The sequence below is a fragment of the Emys orbicularis genome, chromosome 7 (assembly GCF_028017835.1).
Source record: "Emys orbicularis isolate rEmyOrb1 chromosome 7, rEmyOrb1.hap1, whole genome shotgun sequence".
In the NCBI taxonomy this organism is placed as follows: Eukaryota; Metazoa; Chordata; order Testudines; family Emydidae; genus Emys; species Emys orbicularis.
Window position 1 is genome coordinate 101,143,147 of NC_088689.1, and position 17,485 is coordinate 101,160,631.

The 17,485-nt window shown below is 54.9% G+C and overlaps 1 protein-coding gene across 1 annotated transcript; it reads left to right on the forward strand.

The window, feature by feature from the left end:
* The first annotated feature begins 291 nt into the window (after positions 1 to 291).
* On the forward strand, positions 292 to 17,176 carry LOC135881736 (cathepsin F-like). The gene is made up of 14 exons (XM_065408429.1): positions 292 to 498; positions 5,730 to 5,849; positions 8,278 to 8,353; positions 10,044 to 10,144; positions 10,699 to 10,774; positions 10,983 to 11,096; positions 11,344 to 11,489; positions 12,827 to 12,923; positions 13,857 to 13,937; positions 14,526 to 14,645; positions 15,267 to 15,331; positions 15,875 to 15,965; positions 16,552 to 16,610; positions 17,102 to 17,176. Exons 1-14 carry the CDS (start codon positions 292 to 294, stop codon positions 17,174 to 17,176), a joined length of 1,428 nt encoding a protein of 475 aa, XP_065264501.1.
* Positions 17,177 to 17,485: the final 309 nt, after the last annotated feature.

Below are 17,485 nucleotides of genomic sequence, written 5' to 3' on the forward strand. Positions count from 1 at the left end.
ATGGGGTGAAGTGGGGCTGATTCTGGTCCCTAGAAGGAAGCAGCTTGCAGGGGGCTCTAGGGGTGTATGTAGGGTGCTTAGGGCACCTGGGGTACAGAGGCCCTGAGGGGACCCACGTAGGATGGGGGACAGCAGCGCGTAAGGGGAAGGGATGGGTGGGGCTCAGTCCCCTAGAGTAGGGTCCCCCTGGCGGCCTGGAGGGGGCGGGCCCGTCTCTATGGCAACGGGACGCCCCGCCCTGCAGCCCATATGCGAGCCCCACGCGGAGGCGGCGCTCATTCCGCGGCCGGGATGCTGCTGCCGCTGCTGCAGGTCGGGCTCCTGCTGCCCGCTGCGCTGGTGGCCGCTCCGGGGGCTGGGGCGCTGCGGGAGCTGGAGGCCGGCCTGGACCCTGCGGCCCTGGAGGCGGCTCGCTTCGCCCTGGAGAGCTACAGCCGGGCAGCGGAGCAGCGCGGGGGGCCGGCCCGGCTGGGGGCTATCCGGCGGGCGCAGGCCCAGGTGAGGGGCCGGGGTACGGGGCTGGGCTGTGGGTAGGGGTTGGGCCGGGCCGGGTTGAGCGCGGTGCGCGTGCAGGGCCAGGGCCGGACTGGGCCGGGGGTGTCCGGCGACCGGCAGCCTGGCTGGGGATGGGGAGAACGGACTGGGGGTCCGTGTTTGCAGTCACGGACCGGGTGATATGAGCCAGGCAGGGGAGTGATCTGGTTTGTGCTGCGGTGCAGAAGGACTGCAAGCTGCATCATATGGCCACGGCCTCGGCTGCGTAGGGGTTTGGACTAGGCAGAGTACAGGGCAGAGGGGCTGGGGGCATGGACTGGGTTCTAGTGATGGAGGTGGATGGGGTATGGACTGAGTTATATAGATCAGGGCGTGACGGTGGGGTGCGTAGGGACAGGCTGGGACATATGGACTGGAGTATAGTGTACAAGGGCTAGTGGGGTCTGGGCTGGGTTATGTGGACTGCGGTGGGGGGCACAGTGTGTGTTATACGGCTAAAGGCTCTGGCTTGAGTTGTAGACTTGAAGGTCTACACATTGATCATGCAGGGCAAAGGGGTATATTGGGGTACATGGACTGGGATACAGGGCAAAGGGCTGGGGGGCATGGACTGGGTTACATGGATTTGGCAATGACAAAAGGAATAGGGATTGCAGCTTGAGGCCTGGGCCTGGTCTATGCTAGAAAATTAGGTCATCTTAACTATGTGGGTCAGGGGTGTGACAAATCCACGCCCTAAGTTTCTGTGTAGCCCACACTAGGTCGACAGAAGAATTCTTCCATCAACCTAGTTACCGCTTCTTGGGGAGGTGGATTACCTACACCGATGGGAGAACCCCATTGGCATAGGTAGTGTCTACCCTGAAGCGCTCCAGTGGCACATCTGTACTGCTGTCGTGTTTTAAATGTAGACAGGCCCTGAGGTAAATGGACCGTTGGGGTTGTAGTTGATATGCTGGGGTATAGCCTGACCTATACAAGGGTATGGTCTGCGGATAAAGACTAAAATGTACAGTAAAAGCGCTGCTGGTGTCATTTGAGTTCTATGGACTGAGTGAGGGGTTATAGACAGGTGTACAGGGCAAAAGGACTGTGGGAGATGGGGATTGGGTTATATGGACTAGATAAGGGGCTGTGGACTAGATTATGTGAACTGGGGCCGTAAACTGGGTTATGTGGACTGGGAGGAATTACTAATTTGTATGATTACTTATGTGTGTTTCTAAGGGCAGTTACCACCCTGTGAATCTGACTTTCCTTCCTAGTACAATAAGGGGAAGGAAACAATTGGAACCTCTGTAGAGTAACAGATTTGTGAGCAAAAGGTTTATAAAGAATCATCCTGCCCAGATAAATGCGATCATTTCCATAGCTAAACAAATGGACACCCGGAGAATCCTGCCATAGGTTGGAATGTTACGAAAACACTTGCTGCAGTCTCTCGCAACATCCTAATTGAAAAATTAATTCAATTTGGCTTGGATCAGAGCGCAGTCATGTGGGCTGGACATTCTCTAAGAGACTAAGGAGATAAACAGGAAGGTGTTCGAGTTGGGGAGGTGCCTAATTAGAACCATAGGGCATGGCTCTATTTAACTTGATGATTCAGGAGAAATAGCACATGAACGAAACTTGCAGAAGATTCTAATAGTGGGAGCAGCTGGAAATACTGTTGAGAACAGAAATAATACAAAACACTCATTCATGTTAGAAAAATGAGCTTTTTCATGGAGATCTGCAGCTAACACGTGAGAGAAAAATTAATCTGAAACCCAGATACTCTAATGGAGGGAGAGCTAATCTGATGCATCAGGCAAAGTCTTCAGTTGAGATAGGAAAGTATGAATGCCATTGTACAAGGCACTGGCAAGGCGTCATCTGGAATGCCGTGTTCCATTCTGTTCTGGTCACCCATGTTCAACAAAGATGAATTCAAATTGGCCCGGTACAGAGAAGGGCTCCCAGGCTGATGATCGGGGAATGGAGAGCTGATTTTAGGAGAGGAGACTGAAAGAGCTGGATTAGTTTAGCCTGGCCAGGCGAAGGCTGAGAGAGGATCTGGTTGCTCTGTCTAGGTACAGTGGGGGAGACCCCATGGAGGGAGAAGAGCTATTGAAGCTAAAGGACAATGTTGGCAGAAGAACAAATGGGGATAAACTGGCCAGGAATCAACTGAGGCTGGAAATGAGAAGAAGGTTTGTGCCCATCCGAGGAGGGAGGGTCTGGAATACCTCCCCATAAGAGCAGTGCGGGGCAAACAACCCAGCTACATCTCTACCTCGATATAACGCGACCTGATATAACACGAATTCGGATATAACGTGGTAAAGCAGTGCTCTGGGGAGTGGGGTGCTGCGCACTCCGGTGGATCAAAGCAAGTTCAATATGACACGGTTTCACCTCTAACGCGGTAAGATTTTTTGGCTCCCGAGGACAGCGTTCTATCAAGGTAGAGGTGTAGTTTGAGGATGGAGCTGGATAAGTTTTGGACTGGATTCTATGATGGGGCGTTGCCTGTGATAGTGGGGACTGGACTTGATAACCCAGTAGGTCCCTTCCAGTCCTACGTTTCTATTGACTTAAAAGCTGATAAAAGAAAATACATGTTTCACACACTCTGTCGTGAACCTTTGGAACTACTTGCCTCAGGAAGTCATTGATGTCAAGAACTTAGCAAGATTCAAAAAGGGATTGGCCATTTATATGGATATCAGGAATATTCACAGGTGTCCTACATAATGATAACAATTTTGGAAGGGGTATAAAACCCTGTGCTTTAGGGCTTAAGCTGATCTCTGTTAGAGACCAGGGTGAGAGCTAATGGAGTGGAGGGGAGGTTATCCCATATCTTCATACTGTGGGGTTCTTGTACCTTCCTCTGAAGCATCTGGCCACTGTCAGAAACAGGATTTTAACTAGACAGACTTTGGGTCTGATCCAGTCTGGCGATTCCTGTGCAAGTTTCTCTTGCAGGGTAGCCCTGGGAAGACACCCTTCCCCCCCTCCCATCCCCTGCAATCTTGCACTCCATTCTAGATCCCTCAGCGCCAGAGGCTTCCTATTCCAGAGCAGAGAGGGCATAGTGTCCTGGGGCTGTGCACGAGGCTGCCCGGCACTAGGTATAACATATGTTCTGCTTCCCATGGCCCCCTGTGGGTCCTGGAAGCTGAGAGTAGCTAGCATGCAGAGAGCTCCAGCCTCATCCTTTGCTCTGGGGGCTGGGAGCAGAGTCAGTGCGGAGCCCTCACTCCAGCTCTACCCTGACTGGCGCGGGAGATATTCTCAAGGGGCAGTTTACTTCTATGCCAGGGCTCCTAGGAGCTACACTAATACAACTACTAACTTTAAGATCCCTTTGCAGTGCCAGAGTGGTGTGACTGAGGATTCAGACCCGCTATTCTGGATTTGTAACCAGCAGGAATTAATTAACATAATTAACAATATGTAGCATCTTTCCACTTACGAAGCCCTGTACAAAAGTACGTGATTAACCCTTCCAGATGCTGGTAAATAAGAAGATGTAATAATTAATCCACACACTTCGCACATTACAAATAAACCAGTTATCGGAACTCAAAATAGGGCAAAGCATTCTAAGCTAGCAGGAGACTCGAGAGGCGAGGAAATCCTATTAGGGTATGTCTGCACTGCAGGGGGAGGTGTAACTCCCAGCCCAGGCAGACGTGCACAGGCTAGCTCTGCTTGAGCAAGCGTGCCATAAATAGCAGTGAGTCTGCGGGGTCACGGGCAGTGGTTTGGGCTTGCTGCCCAAGTCCAATCCTGTTGGAGATCCTAGGTATGTACTCAAGCGATGGCTTGGACTAGCCACTTGGGTATGTTCCTAGGATCTCAGATGGGCTTGCATTCTGGTGGCTAGCCATTTTTATCATACTAGGGCACGTACACCTACCCCCACTGGGAATTACACCTCCCAGCTGCAGCATAGACACACCCTTAGAGAGAACTTGCTAATGGACCTTCATGTTCCCCTGTTAGTCACAGCTAGGCCAGCACAGGACTGTCTTCTGGAGATAACCCAGTTATTGTCTTTACATCCCTATGTGTTGGTACATTCCATTTTACTTACGCCTTTGCATTACTGGTCGGAACAATGAGGAATAGACCAGGCAGTTTCACTCTTGTTTCTAGTCAATTTTGCTTTTCAGGTTTGGCTAGCATATTGGAGGCTGGTCTAAAAGTTACGTTCCAATTCAACCACACGTTATTGGGCTAGATGCAGGAATCACTGGGTGAAATTCTCTGTCTTGTGTCAGGCTCCTGCCTGATCATAGTGGTCCCCTCCTGGCTTAAAATCTGCAAATTTAGCACAGATCTACCCTCAAACTTCAGACTAGTGCTGGGAGATCTTTGTTTTTATAAAGAACTGCTTCTGGTAGATTACTTTCTGATTGCATGTTACCTCTGTATGTAGCATCGATGAGACCAGTACGGGAGTAAATCGCCCAATTGTGGGGGCCACATTTTGGAAAGAATGTTGAAAAATTGGAGAGGGTGCTGAGAAGAGGGCTGGGAAAAAATGCCTGACAGTGAGAAACTTAAGGAGTGCTGCCTGTTTAGCTTCTCAAAATTATCAAAAGGTGACTTGATCCCAGTGTGAAAGTACCCTCACAGGGAGAAAATCCTAGGTACTAAAGGGCTCTTTAGTGGAGAAAGGCAGAACAAGAACCAGTGGCTGAAGTTAAAACCAGACACATTGCCATTAAAAATAAGATGCACATTTTTACCAATTAGGGATTAACCCTCAGAACAAACTCTCAAGGGAAGTGGTGGGTTCCCCATCTCTTGATGTCTGTGAATCCAGACCTGGCTGCCTTTCTGGAAGGTGTTTTAGCCAAACACAAGTTATTGGGCTTAACACAGGGATGACTGTGGGATATTCTCTGAATTGTGCTATATGGGAAGTCAGAGTAGATGATCTAATGGTCATGCTTTATATTCGCCTGTATAAGAAATAAGCTATGAAATCTGAACCCAAGTTTGTCCCAACAAGATCCCGGTAGCATCCTTTGCTGTAGAGATGAGCCAGAACTTGGCTGTAATGAATATAGAGGGGAATCTTTATCCAGGCTGCTGGACACAGGCAAACTCTGGTGTGCTGTCTTCACCAGTTCCCCATTTATTGTCACTGAATGTTAAGTTCTAGGCTGGGGTCTGCAGTAATGGAGCAGATGGTGCCATGCTCTGCCTACCCGAGAACTGTGCTCTGTCTGCAGGTGGTGAATGGGATCAAGTACTATCTGGATGTGACCCTGCTGAAGTCACCGTGTAGCCAGCACCGATTCACAAACCAGGATGCTGCTATCTGTGAAAATTCAGTGGAGCCGGAGCAAATAGTAAGGACCAGGTGCTGGGTTGTGGTTTTGTTTTGGGTCTGTCACAGATCCACCCTCTTGGTGCAACACCCCCAGCTTTGGCACAGTCTCTTGGAGGAACCCCCTCAGTGCACCAGATCCCCAACGGGGGATCTCACCGCCTCTGTAGACTGAACTTGTGGGGTTCCAGCACTCCTGCTTCACGCTGTGAGCTCTCTTCAGTGAGTCCAGCTGAGAGAGACTCCTGGTAGGGACTTGTTAATGTACCTAGCCCAGCCTTTGCAGTGACACTCAAACAGTGTTGTCAAAACAGTCGGGTTTATTAGTCAGCTGGAACACCGCGTAGGCCGTCCTTAGGTGAGCACAGAGAAGTGAAGGTTAAAGCCTAGTCCCGGTCCATTCTGGCCAGCGCAGAGCCCAGCAAGCTGTAGCGAACGCCAGGTTCAGGCTGTCTCTCTCTGTCTGATGTCCTTGATCAGCTCCAAGGTGACAGCCCAGACTCCATCCAGCAGCCAGTTCCTATCCCCCCACCTCCCACCTGCCAAGTCCTTTGTTCTGGAGCTGGGTGATCTTGCTCAGCTTCCCTGCTGAGAGGTGGGGAAATCCATCTCCCTCTGGGTCATTGGTTGTTAGGTGTCAGTGTCCTGGTGACTGGATTTGCCACTGGCTTCTCGGATTCTCCATTGATACGGGGTCACCCTCGGCTAGTCCTTTTTAATGACCCATTCAGGCTCAGACAGACAGTCCTTCCCCCCCCCCCCCCCCACTGGGAAGCCATACAAAATGTAGAGGAAACCGAGGCACACATAGGGGCCATAAAAATATTATGGAAAAATCCTGTTTCATCACAGGGTCCACATAATCAGATCCTCCCACTCTTAATAATTAAACTGGTGTGACTCTAGTGTCGCATCATTGACCTCCATGGAATTAGGGCTAGATTCTGCTCTCTGTGCACCAAGATAAGTGTGGATTCATCTCACTGATTTGAATGAGGTGATTCTGGATTTACACTGCTATCACAGAGAGCAGAATCTGGGCAGAGATATTATGAATCACTGCCTTTCTCCTTCCCCCAGTAACTCCAGGAGTTCTGAAATCGTGGACACCTGGCGAGGGCCACATCTCCAACTGGGTAGGAGCCCAAAGGATACACTTAATTTGCATTAAATGGAACAGGTATGAAGGTATGGCCGAGGGTACTGCAGCTCCCAGCATATCTTGCTTCATCTTGATTCAAGTGGAGGCCAGTTATTGTTGAGCATGGCATCCTGGGATCTGTAGTTTCCACGGCTCTGCTTTAAGAGAAGGCAGACAGTTACGATCCCAGTGAGTGGACACATAGGGAGGTCTCATCTGGGATGCAGTAAGATGTGGGGTGGTGTTTGGGGATTGGACTTTTCCAATTCCCAATTGGGATTCTAGAAGGGGATGTTGTTCCCAAAGCATGATGGGGGGAGAACTCTGTGGGCGACCCCCCCCCCCCACCCCTGTCCTGTGCACACACCACTCTTACAGGCAAACACATTCCTTAGGGTCAGAGTAGGAGAATTGGAGAAACTATGGGGACTTCATAGCAGTGGCAGGATAGAGCTGGGATCTACCTATTTCAGAAGCAGCATCACTACCACTTGAGCTCCAGGAGAATTGCTCCTGGGTGTTTACAGTATGGGGGCTAAGACACACAGCTGATTGTCTTCTACTGGTTGAAATCAGAAGCAAGGGCACGTGTGTATGTACACGCACACCAGTGCAAGTTTCTTAAAGTATTAAAATGGGGTATCACAAGCAGGCAGTGGAGCTGGGGCTCTGGGAGATGGCTTTGAAACTAAACAGGGACGTTACTAACACAGAACCCAGGAGTCTGGTTACATTGTAAGTGACCTGCTGGTCTGTATTTGTCCTGTGTCAGACTCTCCAGTCATTGTCCCATGAGCCAGGCCTCTGTCTGCTGAATCCTCTCATTCGTTGTCTTGTGACCTGGCATTAGCCCAAACACACTGTAACTAGGGGATCTTTTTATAGCTTTCATTAGTGGAGGATCAGCTGAGTAACTCGGGTTCAGCCTGTTGACTGGAAGGATTCTGCTCTTCTCTGGCCCCTTTCAGCTGAGGGTCCCAGAACATTTTACAAATAAGCTAAGACACATGCACCCCATCCAGGAGTTAGAGAAACAGTGGCCCCATTTTACAGAGTACAGCTGAGGGGCTTCCCCAGCACCGCATGTTAGGAGCAGAAGTAATAATAGAACCCAGGAGTCCTGACTCTCCCAGCCCTTCCGTTCTAACCCAGCAGACCCCACTGTCCTCTCAGAGCCAGGAACAGAATCCCTCCCCCCATCACCATGCCCTGCCAATCCACTCGTCCCTGCTGCCTCCAGGCAGGTTTCTGTAATGTTCATTTCTGAAATTTTGATGCAAGGTCTGTTTTTTTCTCTCTCTCCTGGAAGTCTTGTCACTTTGAGGTCTGGAGTCAGCCCTGGATGAACAGACAGAAGCTGGTGAAGCAGGAGTGTCGTCCAGCTGGTATGGCGGGTCTGCATGGGTGTCATCCCTTTAAAGGATCCTGACTAGAATGTAAACAAGAGCATTAAGTCTGGAATCAAAGCCACACCCCTCCACCACCTGCACACTTGGCATAGGGCCACTTACCGTGTATTTCCTGGGTGGAAGGAACTGGTTATGGAAGCTTTAATCCACTTCTGGCCATTAAAGAGTCATTTGGCACTTTCCCAAATAGCTGTCTGTTAATCCAATCTCCTGGCCAGGCTCCAGCTCGGCTGCTTCCACTCTGTTGAATTTAATTCCCCCCTTGTCCTCCCCTCCCCACCTGCTGTGTAGCATTGCTATGCACTGTTGCAGAGCTGCCTTGTCTCATCTCAGAAGTGGCTGCATGTCAGCGATACCTGCATTGGTGAGACCACTCCTGGGATGCTGCATCCAGATTGGCAGACGCACTGTGAAAAAGATGGTGACAGCTTTGGAAAGGGTTCAGAGAAGATCTACAATATTCATCTGTTCTAAGGAACCATTGTGATCATCCGACCTCCTGCAGAACACAGGCCATAGGCTGGCCCTGAATTAATTCCTGGCTGAACTAGAGCAGAGCTTTTAGAAAAACACCTCGTCTTGATTTAAACATTCCCAGTGGTGGAGAATCCACCCCAGCCCTTGGTCTGTTGTTCCGATGGTTAATTCCCCTCACGGGTAAAAATGTGATTCCCGTTTCCAGTCTGAATTTGTCCAGCTTCAGCTTCTGGCGTGAATGATTCCAGTTCTGGAAAACCTGTCTGGAGTGAGAGACTAAGGCCTGCTGTAGATCCCGTTTTGTCCTGGTATAGCTATGCCAGTTAGTGGTTCTGTATAACATAGACAATGTTTCACTGACATAGTGATATCCACCCAGCCCTAGTGTGGATGCAGTTTCCTGGGGTAAAGGTGCCTTTCCCAGAATAGCTTATTCCCCTTCCTGTACAGGAATAGCCGCACTGGCATACGCGTATCTATCCCAGTATAACTGCATGCCCACAGAGGGGGTTGTACCACATTAACTAGACTGGTATAGTTCAAGCAATACAGTTTTTGTGCATAGACTGAGCTCCTTAGAGCCTTAAAGATGAAGATGTGAGTTGAACTCAGGCTGTAAGCGTGTCCCCAGGGAGGAGAGTTTGGAGGGCAGAGGGCTCATCAGTTCAGCAGAGAAAGGCAGATTGAGACCCAAAGGCTGAGAACTGAAGCCGGACAAGTTCAGGCTAGCAATGAGGTAACATTTTTAACAGGGAGGGGTTTAACTATTGGAACAACTGTCCAAGTGATGAAGAATCCAGCCTGTCCCTGCGAGTTTTTAGGGATTGGATGCATCTCTAACTCTATGCCCTAGCTCAGCCACCAGACCTGGGCTGCAGGCAGGAAGGGCTGTGGGAGGTTCTCTGGCCTGGGCTATGCAGGAGGGCAGAGTGGATGATCACAATGGTTCCATCTGGCCTTCCAATCTGGGAATCTAGAAGAGTGAATGTGTCATCCAATGGCTACCAACAGGATAAGGGACCTGCTACTGCTGCTAGCCAAGGGAGATCTCCTTTAGCACAAGCAGTAGAGGCTGTTGGGTGTGAAGAAGATGGGCACTGGCCTTCGTTCTCCCGTGGCGTACGAGATCTATACAGTAACTGCATTGGGGCTAACTGCAGTACTCTCGGCTGTCTCCTCTTATATTTAGAGCCATCAGAGAAGGTCCAAAGCGTGGCATCCCTGGAGCCAGAGGAGCTGGCTCATGCCAAGACACCAGAAGAGCCAGTTAGCTTGGAGGCCCTTTCCCAGGTGGGTGGCTGGCTGCCTCGCTCCTCCTCCTCTCTAGCCCAGTTTGTCCTGTCTCTTGACGGGCCCCGGTCTCCCTTCTAGCGATGATAACTCATGGCTCTATCCCAGAAGGGAGAGTGTGTGGGGCTGGAACTAGGACACATGAGGCCGCTTGCTCCCAGGGTAGGGCAGGGGGATGTGGCCTGGATTAGGGGAGTATGTCACGTGGGGCGGGGTGCGTCTCTGGGTTGCATTTCTCCAGTCCCCTCCCGTGATACGCTGCTTCATACCTTCCCCCATGCCACCGCCCTGGCCTCTGGCTCCACCCCCTTGCCACTCTGCCCCTGTGCTGTGCCTCAGCGTGGCACCTCCTCTGGTCACCAGCCCTAAGGCCGACCTCCTGCAATGCTCCAGAGACAGACCTGCTGCAGGAGGAGGCTGAGAATGGGTCTATAGCACCCCCTGCAGCCAGGCACTCGCCTGGCCTTGGCAGATGGCACGTCTTCCAGCATCAGTCACTGAGTTACCGCCTCCAGCCTTCCAGGTCTCTAAGTCGCTTGCCTCCCTTTCCCTAGAATGCCTCCGTCCATCTGATCTCGTTGTTCAAAGACTTCCTGACCACCTACAAGAAGAGCTACAAGGATGAAAGAGGTGAGCCCCAGGTGCTGGCATATCTCTTGGGCCCCCATCCCACCACCTTTGCAGAATCCTGCGAGCCAGCTCCTGTCACCCTTTCAGCTCTTCCCACCTAAGAATCCTTTGCACTGGCTCCTGCAACACTTCAGGGAGCCCCCCGTATCTCGGACACGCTCCCTGTCTCACAATGACTCTGACTCCCTGGGTCTGTTTCCCTGTTTAGAAGCCGAGAGGCGTTTGCAGATCTTCGCGGAGAACCTGGAAAAGGCTCGGACGATCCAGGAGCTGGACCAGGGCACGGCCGAGTATGGAGTCACCAAGTTCAGTGACCTGACGGGTGAGAGGGGCGATGGCTTTGGGCTCGGTGTGCCCATGGAGTCGTGGCAGCACACCCTACAGGGAAGGGCTAGGAGCTCCCCGCTCTCTACACGTGGGGCCAGGGCTGGAGTAGCCGGGAGCTTTCCCCACAGGTAGCGCTCCTGCCCCACTCTGCAGCGCCCCCTGCCAGGGGAGATCATAGGCAAGTACCTTGTGTCTCCTGAGTCCTGGGCATTTCTCCACAGCTGCTTTCTGTCTCATTTCAGAGGAGGAATTTCGCTCCCTGTACCTGAATCCGCTGCTGGCTAAACTCCCGGCCCGGCCCATGAAACCGGCTGCCATCCCCAGCGACCCGCCTCCTGCCGAATGGGACTGGCGGGAGCATGGAGCTGTCACTGATGTCAAGGACCAGGTGGGTTTCCATGGCTACATTAACCCGCCTCCCCTGACAGCAGCAGCTGCAGAGCTTAGGCCAGGGGTAGGCAAACTTTTTGGCCTGAGGGCCGCATCAGGTTTTGGAAATTGTATGGAGGGCCGGTTAGGGGAGGCTGTGCCTCCCCAAACAGCCAGGCATGGCCCGGCCCCTGCCCCCTATCCGACCCCCCCCTGCTTCTCGCCCCCTGACAGCCCCCCCTCCCCAGGACCCCTGCCCCATCCAACCCCCCCGTTCCCTGATGGCCCCCCCAGGACCCCTGCCCCATCCACCCCCTGCTCCCTGTCCCCTGACTGCTCCTGGAACCCCCGCCCCTGACTGCCCCCCCACCCCATCCAACCCCCCCCCTCTCCTTCCTGCCCCCCCCGGGACCCGTGCCCCATCCAACCACCCCTTCTCCCTGTCCCATGACTGCCCCCGGAACCCCTGCCCCTGGCTGCCCCCCGCCGCCCCATCCAACCCCCCCTCTCCTTCCTGACTGCCCCCCGGGACCCCTGCCCCCATTCAACCCCCCTGTTCCCCACCCTCTGACTGCCCCTCCCCCTATCCACACCCCCGCCCCCTGGCCACCATCCCAAACTCCCCTGCCCTCTATCCAACTCCCCCGCTCCCTGCCCCCTTACCGCACTGCCTGGAGCACCTGTGGCCGGCGGCACTACAGCCGCGCCGCCCGGCTGGAGCCAGCCACACACTGCGCAGCACAGAGCACCGGGTCAGGCCGGGCTCTGCAGCTGCGCTGCCCCAGGAGCTCGCAGCCCCGCCACCCAGAGCATTGCGCCAGCGGCAAAGCAAGCTGGGGCTGCGGGGGAGGGGGAACAGCAGGGGAGGGGCCAGGGGCAAGCCTCCCAGGCCAGGAGCTCAGGGGCCGGACAGGAGGGTCCCGCAGGCCGGATGTGGCCCGTGGGCTGTAGTTGGCCCACCTCTGGCTTAGGCCAACATAACCTGTTGTGGCACTCCCCCGCTAGTGGCTAGACCAGGTATAGCGGCTGAGGCTGCTAATGCCTCTGAGCTAATGTATCTGGTTTAGCACAAGCTGTAGAGGCTCAGGGAGGTAGATCCAGAGGTTGCGGGTTTGATCCCTGCGTACGACCCTTCCAGGGATGTCATGCCACCAGTGCTAATATAGCTGTCGCTGTCTCATCCCAAAGAGCACAGGCAATGCCCTCTGCTGCGAGAGGCCAGGACTGGAGTAGCTGGGAGTTTCCTTGCAGCCAGCATTCTCGCACCATTTCCTGATGGGGTTTGGGAGAGTCTGAGGGTTTGGGACACTGACATGTCACTCATGGGCCATCATCTGTCTGGCCTTGTGTTTCCAGGGTATGTGCGGCTCCTGCTGGGCTTTCTCTGTCACCGGCAATGTGGAAGGACAGTGGTTCCTGCGCCGGGGGTCTCTTGTCTCGCTGTCGGAGCAGGGTATGTGGCTGGCCCTTGTGGCCTAGGAGCCAGGACTGGGCTGTGACAGGAATAAGAGGGATCCCTTATCCAGGACCCTGTGGCTCTCCCAGCCTGCACTGCCCAATCTTGCCACACGGGGAGCTCCCTGAGTCCTGGGCTGTTTAGCCAGGAGAGGGAGTGCATGGCATGGCTGGTGCCCCAGAGAGCCTGACCGATTCCCAGGCTCCCTGGACCTAGCTGGTTTCCCTGAGACGATGGCTCTTCAGAAATCCCTGTTAAGAGTCGATCCCTGCACCAGAGTGAAGAACCCAAACTTGCTTCGAGGAGAAGGGGGGTTGGTTGCTGGGTTCCCCCTCCCACTCCTTATTTGAGGTGGGGGTCAGGAGGTGGGAGCTAATCCCCCTTCAGTGCCCTGATCTCCCCGGAGATGTTTGCAGCTTCCACTCTGATTTCAGCACTGTCAGCAAACCTGACCAGGCCTGGGTTGGTGGTAGAGCCAGGCAGCCCCCTGTCAAGACCAGGGCACCCTGTCGTGTTGAGCTCTACACAAGACCCTGACTGAGGTCTCCCCATGCCCCCGGTGCTGGACAGACACACCGTGAGACAGTCCCTGCCCTGCAGAGCTTCCATTCTAACTAGACCAGGAGTGGGGGAGAAAATGTGCACAGAGGGGGGAAGGACCTTGCCCCAGGTCAGTGTCAGGACTGGGAATAGAACCCAGGTGTCCTAGTCCAGTGGCCCACGCTACCTGCTGAACACCTGTGGCGGAGAGATGTGGAGCAGCCAACCAGGGATGGGGACAACTTTGAGGCCAGCAAAGCTTTGGGAGACCCTAACGGAGCCTCGGGAGTGGCTCCAGCTGGCCACGAGCATCCCAGCTGGGAGGCTGTTCATCGGGGGATGGGAGCCTGAGAGCCTCAGGTCAGTAAGAGCCAGTCTCTCTCCCTGCAGAGCTGGTGGACTGCGATGGACTGGACCATGCCTGCAGAGGAGGGCTGCCTTCCAATGCATACGAGGCCATTGAGCAGCTAGGTGAGCTCAGGACCATCCAGGCCCAATGCAGGGAGGTCAAGGCCTCACCCTGACTGGGGCAAGCAGGTGAAGCTCAAGGGTTGGGCAGTTAAGGAAGATCCTCAGCTATTACTAGCTGAGGTAAAATAGAATAGCAGGGGGCTGTGGGTAGGGATTGAGGGGCATTGGCAGGGCTGTATGCGGGGGAAACCTAGGGCTGGGATAGCAGGGGGCTGTGGGTCAGGATTGGGGTCAGAGACTGAGCTGTGGGTGGGGGTGATGGGGAGCCCAGGGCTGGGGTAGCAGGGGGCTGTGGGTCAGGATTGGGGTCAGAGACTGAGCTGTGGGTGGGGGTGATGGGGAGCCCAGGGCTGGGGTAGCAGGGGGCTGCGGGTCAGGATTGGGGTCAGTGGCTGAGCTGTGGGTGGGGGTGATGGGGAGCCCAGGGCTGGGGTAGCAGGGGGCTGCGGGTCGGGATTGAGGGGCATCGCAGAGCTTTTCCAAATCCCTATAGTCTTCTACAACCCCCAGGCGAGTTCCCTGCAGCAGGATCTGTCTCTTAGCCCCTGGCATTATTAACCCTCCCTTCCCGGGGATCGCTCCTTCCAGGTGGCCTGGAGACAGAGGGTGATTATAGCTACGAGGGCCACAAGCAGAGCTGCAGCTTCTCCACCACCAAGGTGGCCGTCTACATCAACAGCTCTGTGGAGATCTCCCGCGACGAGACCGGTGAGTCCGGGCTCCTCCTCCTGCCTCTGCCCTGCCTCCTCCTACCTCCAGTCACTGGGGCCTGGTAGGGGGAGGGAGGGAGACTTGGAGCTGCCAGTGGAAAAGACCTGCCCTTCCACACAGCTGTGTGTGTTAGGGTAGATTGGGACCCTGTGTTGTGCCAGGCGCTGTCCAGAGCTCCCAGCCGAGATCTTCCCCCGCGTCATGCCAGGCGCTCCACAGACAGTCCCTGCCCTAAAGAGGGTGGGAGGAGAAAGGCAGGCACAGAGCGGGGAAGGGCCTTGCCCAGGGTCACATCACGCAGCCTGTTGTGGGTCCAGTCCAGGTCTCCTGAGTCCCAGTCCAGTGCCCTTTCCACTAGACCACGCTGCTCCCCCATACCTGTCCCGGGCAGCGCAGCCACCACCAAGCCTCTGCTAGCTGAGATGCACGTGCCAGAGCCCCAGAGAGTCCTGGCTGCAAGGAGCACAGGGAACCTCATGAGCCATGTGAGGCCGAGACCCCTTGGAGGCTGCTGATGCCTGGCGGGTTGTGCCTGTCTGCCCCCTTCCCAGTCAGCCCTGCGATAGACCCAGCGCCCTCCCCGCCACAGCCCAAACTCACCCATCCTGACCGTTCCAGAGATCGCGGCGTGGCTGGCGAAGAACGGACCCATCTCCATCGCACTCAATGCTTTCGCCATGCAGGTGAGCTGACGCTTTGGGGCAGAGCCACCTGCTCCCATGTCCTTATAGACTGGGTGGGATTCCAGTGGAGTTCAGACTCGCTGGTTCATTACAGCCTGGTGTGGCGGGCGAGCGGGGATGCGGCGTGTGCCTCAGATAAAGAGCTGTGTGAAGGCCCTGAGGCTGCTGAGATGTCCTACCCTGGCCCTGGGGCTCTCAGAATGAGGGGTTAAAACCTGGGACCTGAGTTCTAGCCGAAGCCAGGTGGTATTGGATCCAGTGGGATGCCAGAGAATGAGCTGCTGCTCAAATTCAGCAGGGGGGCTCTCCCTTTGCATTCAGTGCTGCCCCAATACCTAGGCTTGGCACTAGGTGGTGCTGTGATGCAGGGCAGGGGCTCAGTAAGGGGCACTTCCCATCCCAGAGACGGTCAGCACCGGGCAAGGGATCCCTGTATAAAGAGCCCTGTGCTCCACCCTAGGGGCAGCTGCATCTCAGTGGCATTGTAGGGAATCTGTGCAGTTAGCTGGCTAATGTTATGTTCCTCATCTCCCTCCCCTTCAGTTCTACAGGAGGGGGGTCTCCCACCCCTTCAGGCTCTTTTGCAACCCCTGGATGATTGATCACGCCGTGCTGCTGGTGGGGTATGGGACACGTAAGTGACGCTAGTCTGGAATCCACAGGAGGGCCCCCCACCCCTCGGGGACATCAATTCCCTAGGCTCCCTTAGACCTAATGAGCCACCTTGGGCACCATCCTGTTTCCCTCCAGGACTGGCCTTGCTGGCCCTTCCTCCATACTGTCCAGCCTAGAGGAGGTAGTTCTCATTGCCACCAGCATGTGTCACTGTTGAGCCAAGTCCCTGCCGCTCCCAGCCCTCTCTCATGGATTTGTAGTTGCCAGGGGCACAGAAAGGGGAGGTGGCTAGCTCAAAGGCATAGTGAGTCTGGCAGAATCAGAGAGAAACCCAGGTGTCCAGCTCTGCTCTAACCACTAGACCCTACTCCTCTCTCAGAGGTGGGGATAGAACCCAGGAGTCTGGGTACTACTATGACCAGTTTCTATAATCTACAGAATCCCTCTTGCTATAAAAGTGGAAGCTGACAGCAGGGGCTCAGGCAGTGCTGGCTAATGATGCAACACTCCTTGGCAGCCTGGGCTCTGCCCCAGCCATGTATCAGGAACTGTCCAGCCCCCTCCCCTCAAGCTTAGCCTTCATGATGGCCCTTTCTACCTTCCAGGTGACCGCACCCCCTTCTGGGCCATCAAAAACAGCTGGGGCAAGAACTGGGGCGAGCAGGTGAGTCCAGTGAGGAGCAGCTGGTGCCCATGCTGTGGGTGTGGGCTGGGATAGAGACTGCTCTGGCCACCTGGCTTTGTTCCTCTCCTCCCAATCCCTCTCCCCTGCACTGGCTGCCTGGCTTTCCCGTCCTTCCCCCAGCCCCATCTCCAGGGAGGGGAGGCCAAGCATCCTCCCAGCAGCAGCTCAAGCTGGCCTCCCTCTGTTTTCTCCCACGTTTCCAGCCTGGCCTAGTTCCCCAGTATTGTCCCTGGCAGCAGAGAGCCAGGGCTGGGCAGCAGGGGGTAGAAAAGGGGGTCTTCCATCAGGGCTGCTGGACACAGACCAATCCCTGTGGTTCTCCTGGGATTCCCAGCCTGCACCTCCCAGTCTCGCCACAGGGGGGTGCCCAAAGTTAAGCCACAATGAGCAGGTGCTGGGGGAATTAGGCCTGGAGTAGTGGCTTGCTAGCTGATGGGAACCCATCGACCCCTCTTTTTTTCCTTTTCCAGGGCTACTACTACCTGTACCGGGGCAGCAGAGCCTGCGGGATGAACACCATGTGCAGCTCAGCTGTGGTGGACTAGACACTGCAGGACCTTCCCCCACCCCACCTCCCTGTGAATCCCCTCCTCTGTGTCTCGCTACACTGCCCCGGCCCCCAGCACCAGCCCTGCTAGGGCCCGCTAGCTTCCCTAGAGCTTAGGAGAGGGACTTGAGAAGGGGGAAGGGCCCTGGCTAAGCTGGGGGAGATGCCACAGTGTGGAAACGCAAAGAGGCTGGGGAGAGACTTGACTTGGGGCTGGCTGATCAGCAGGATGGGGGAGGCTGGGCCATGCCGGCAGGGGGCGCTCATGCATGCATCTTGAGCCCAGAAGGGAGCCCTGGTCTGCCCC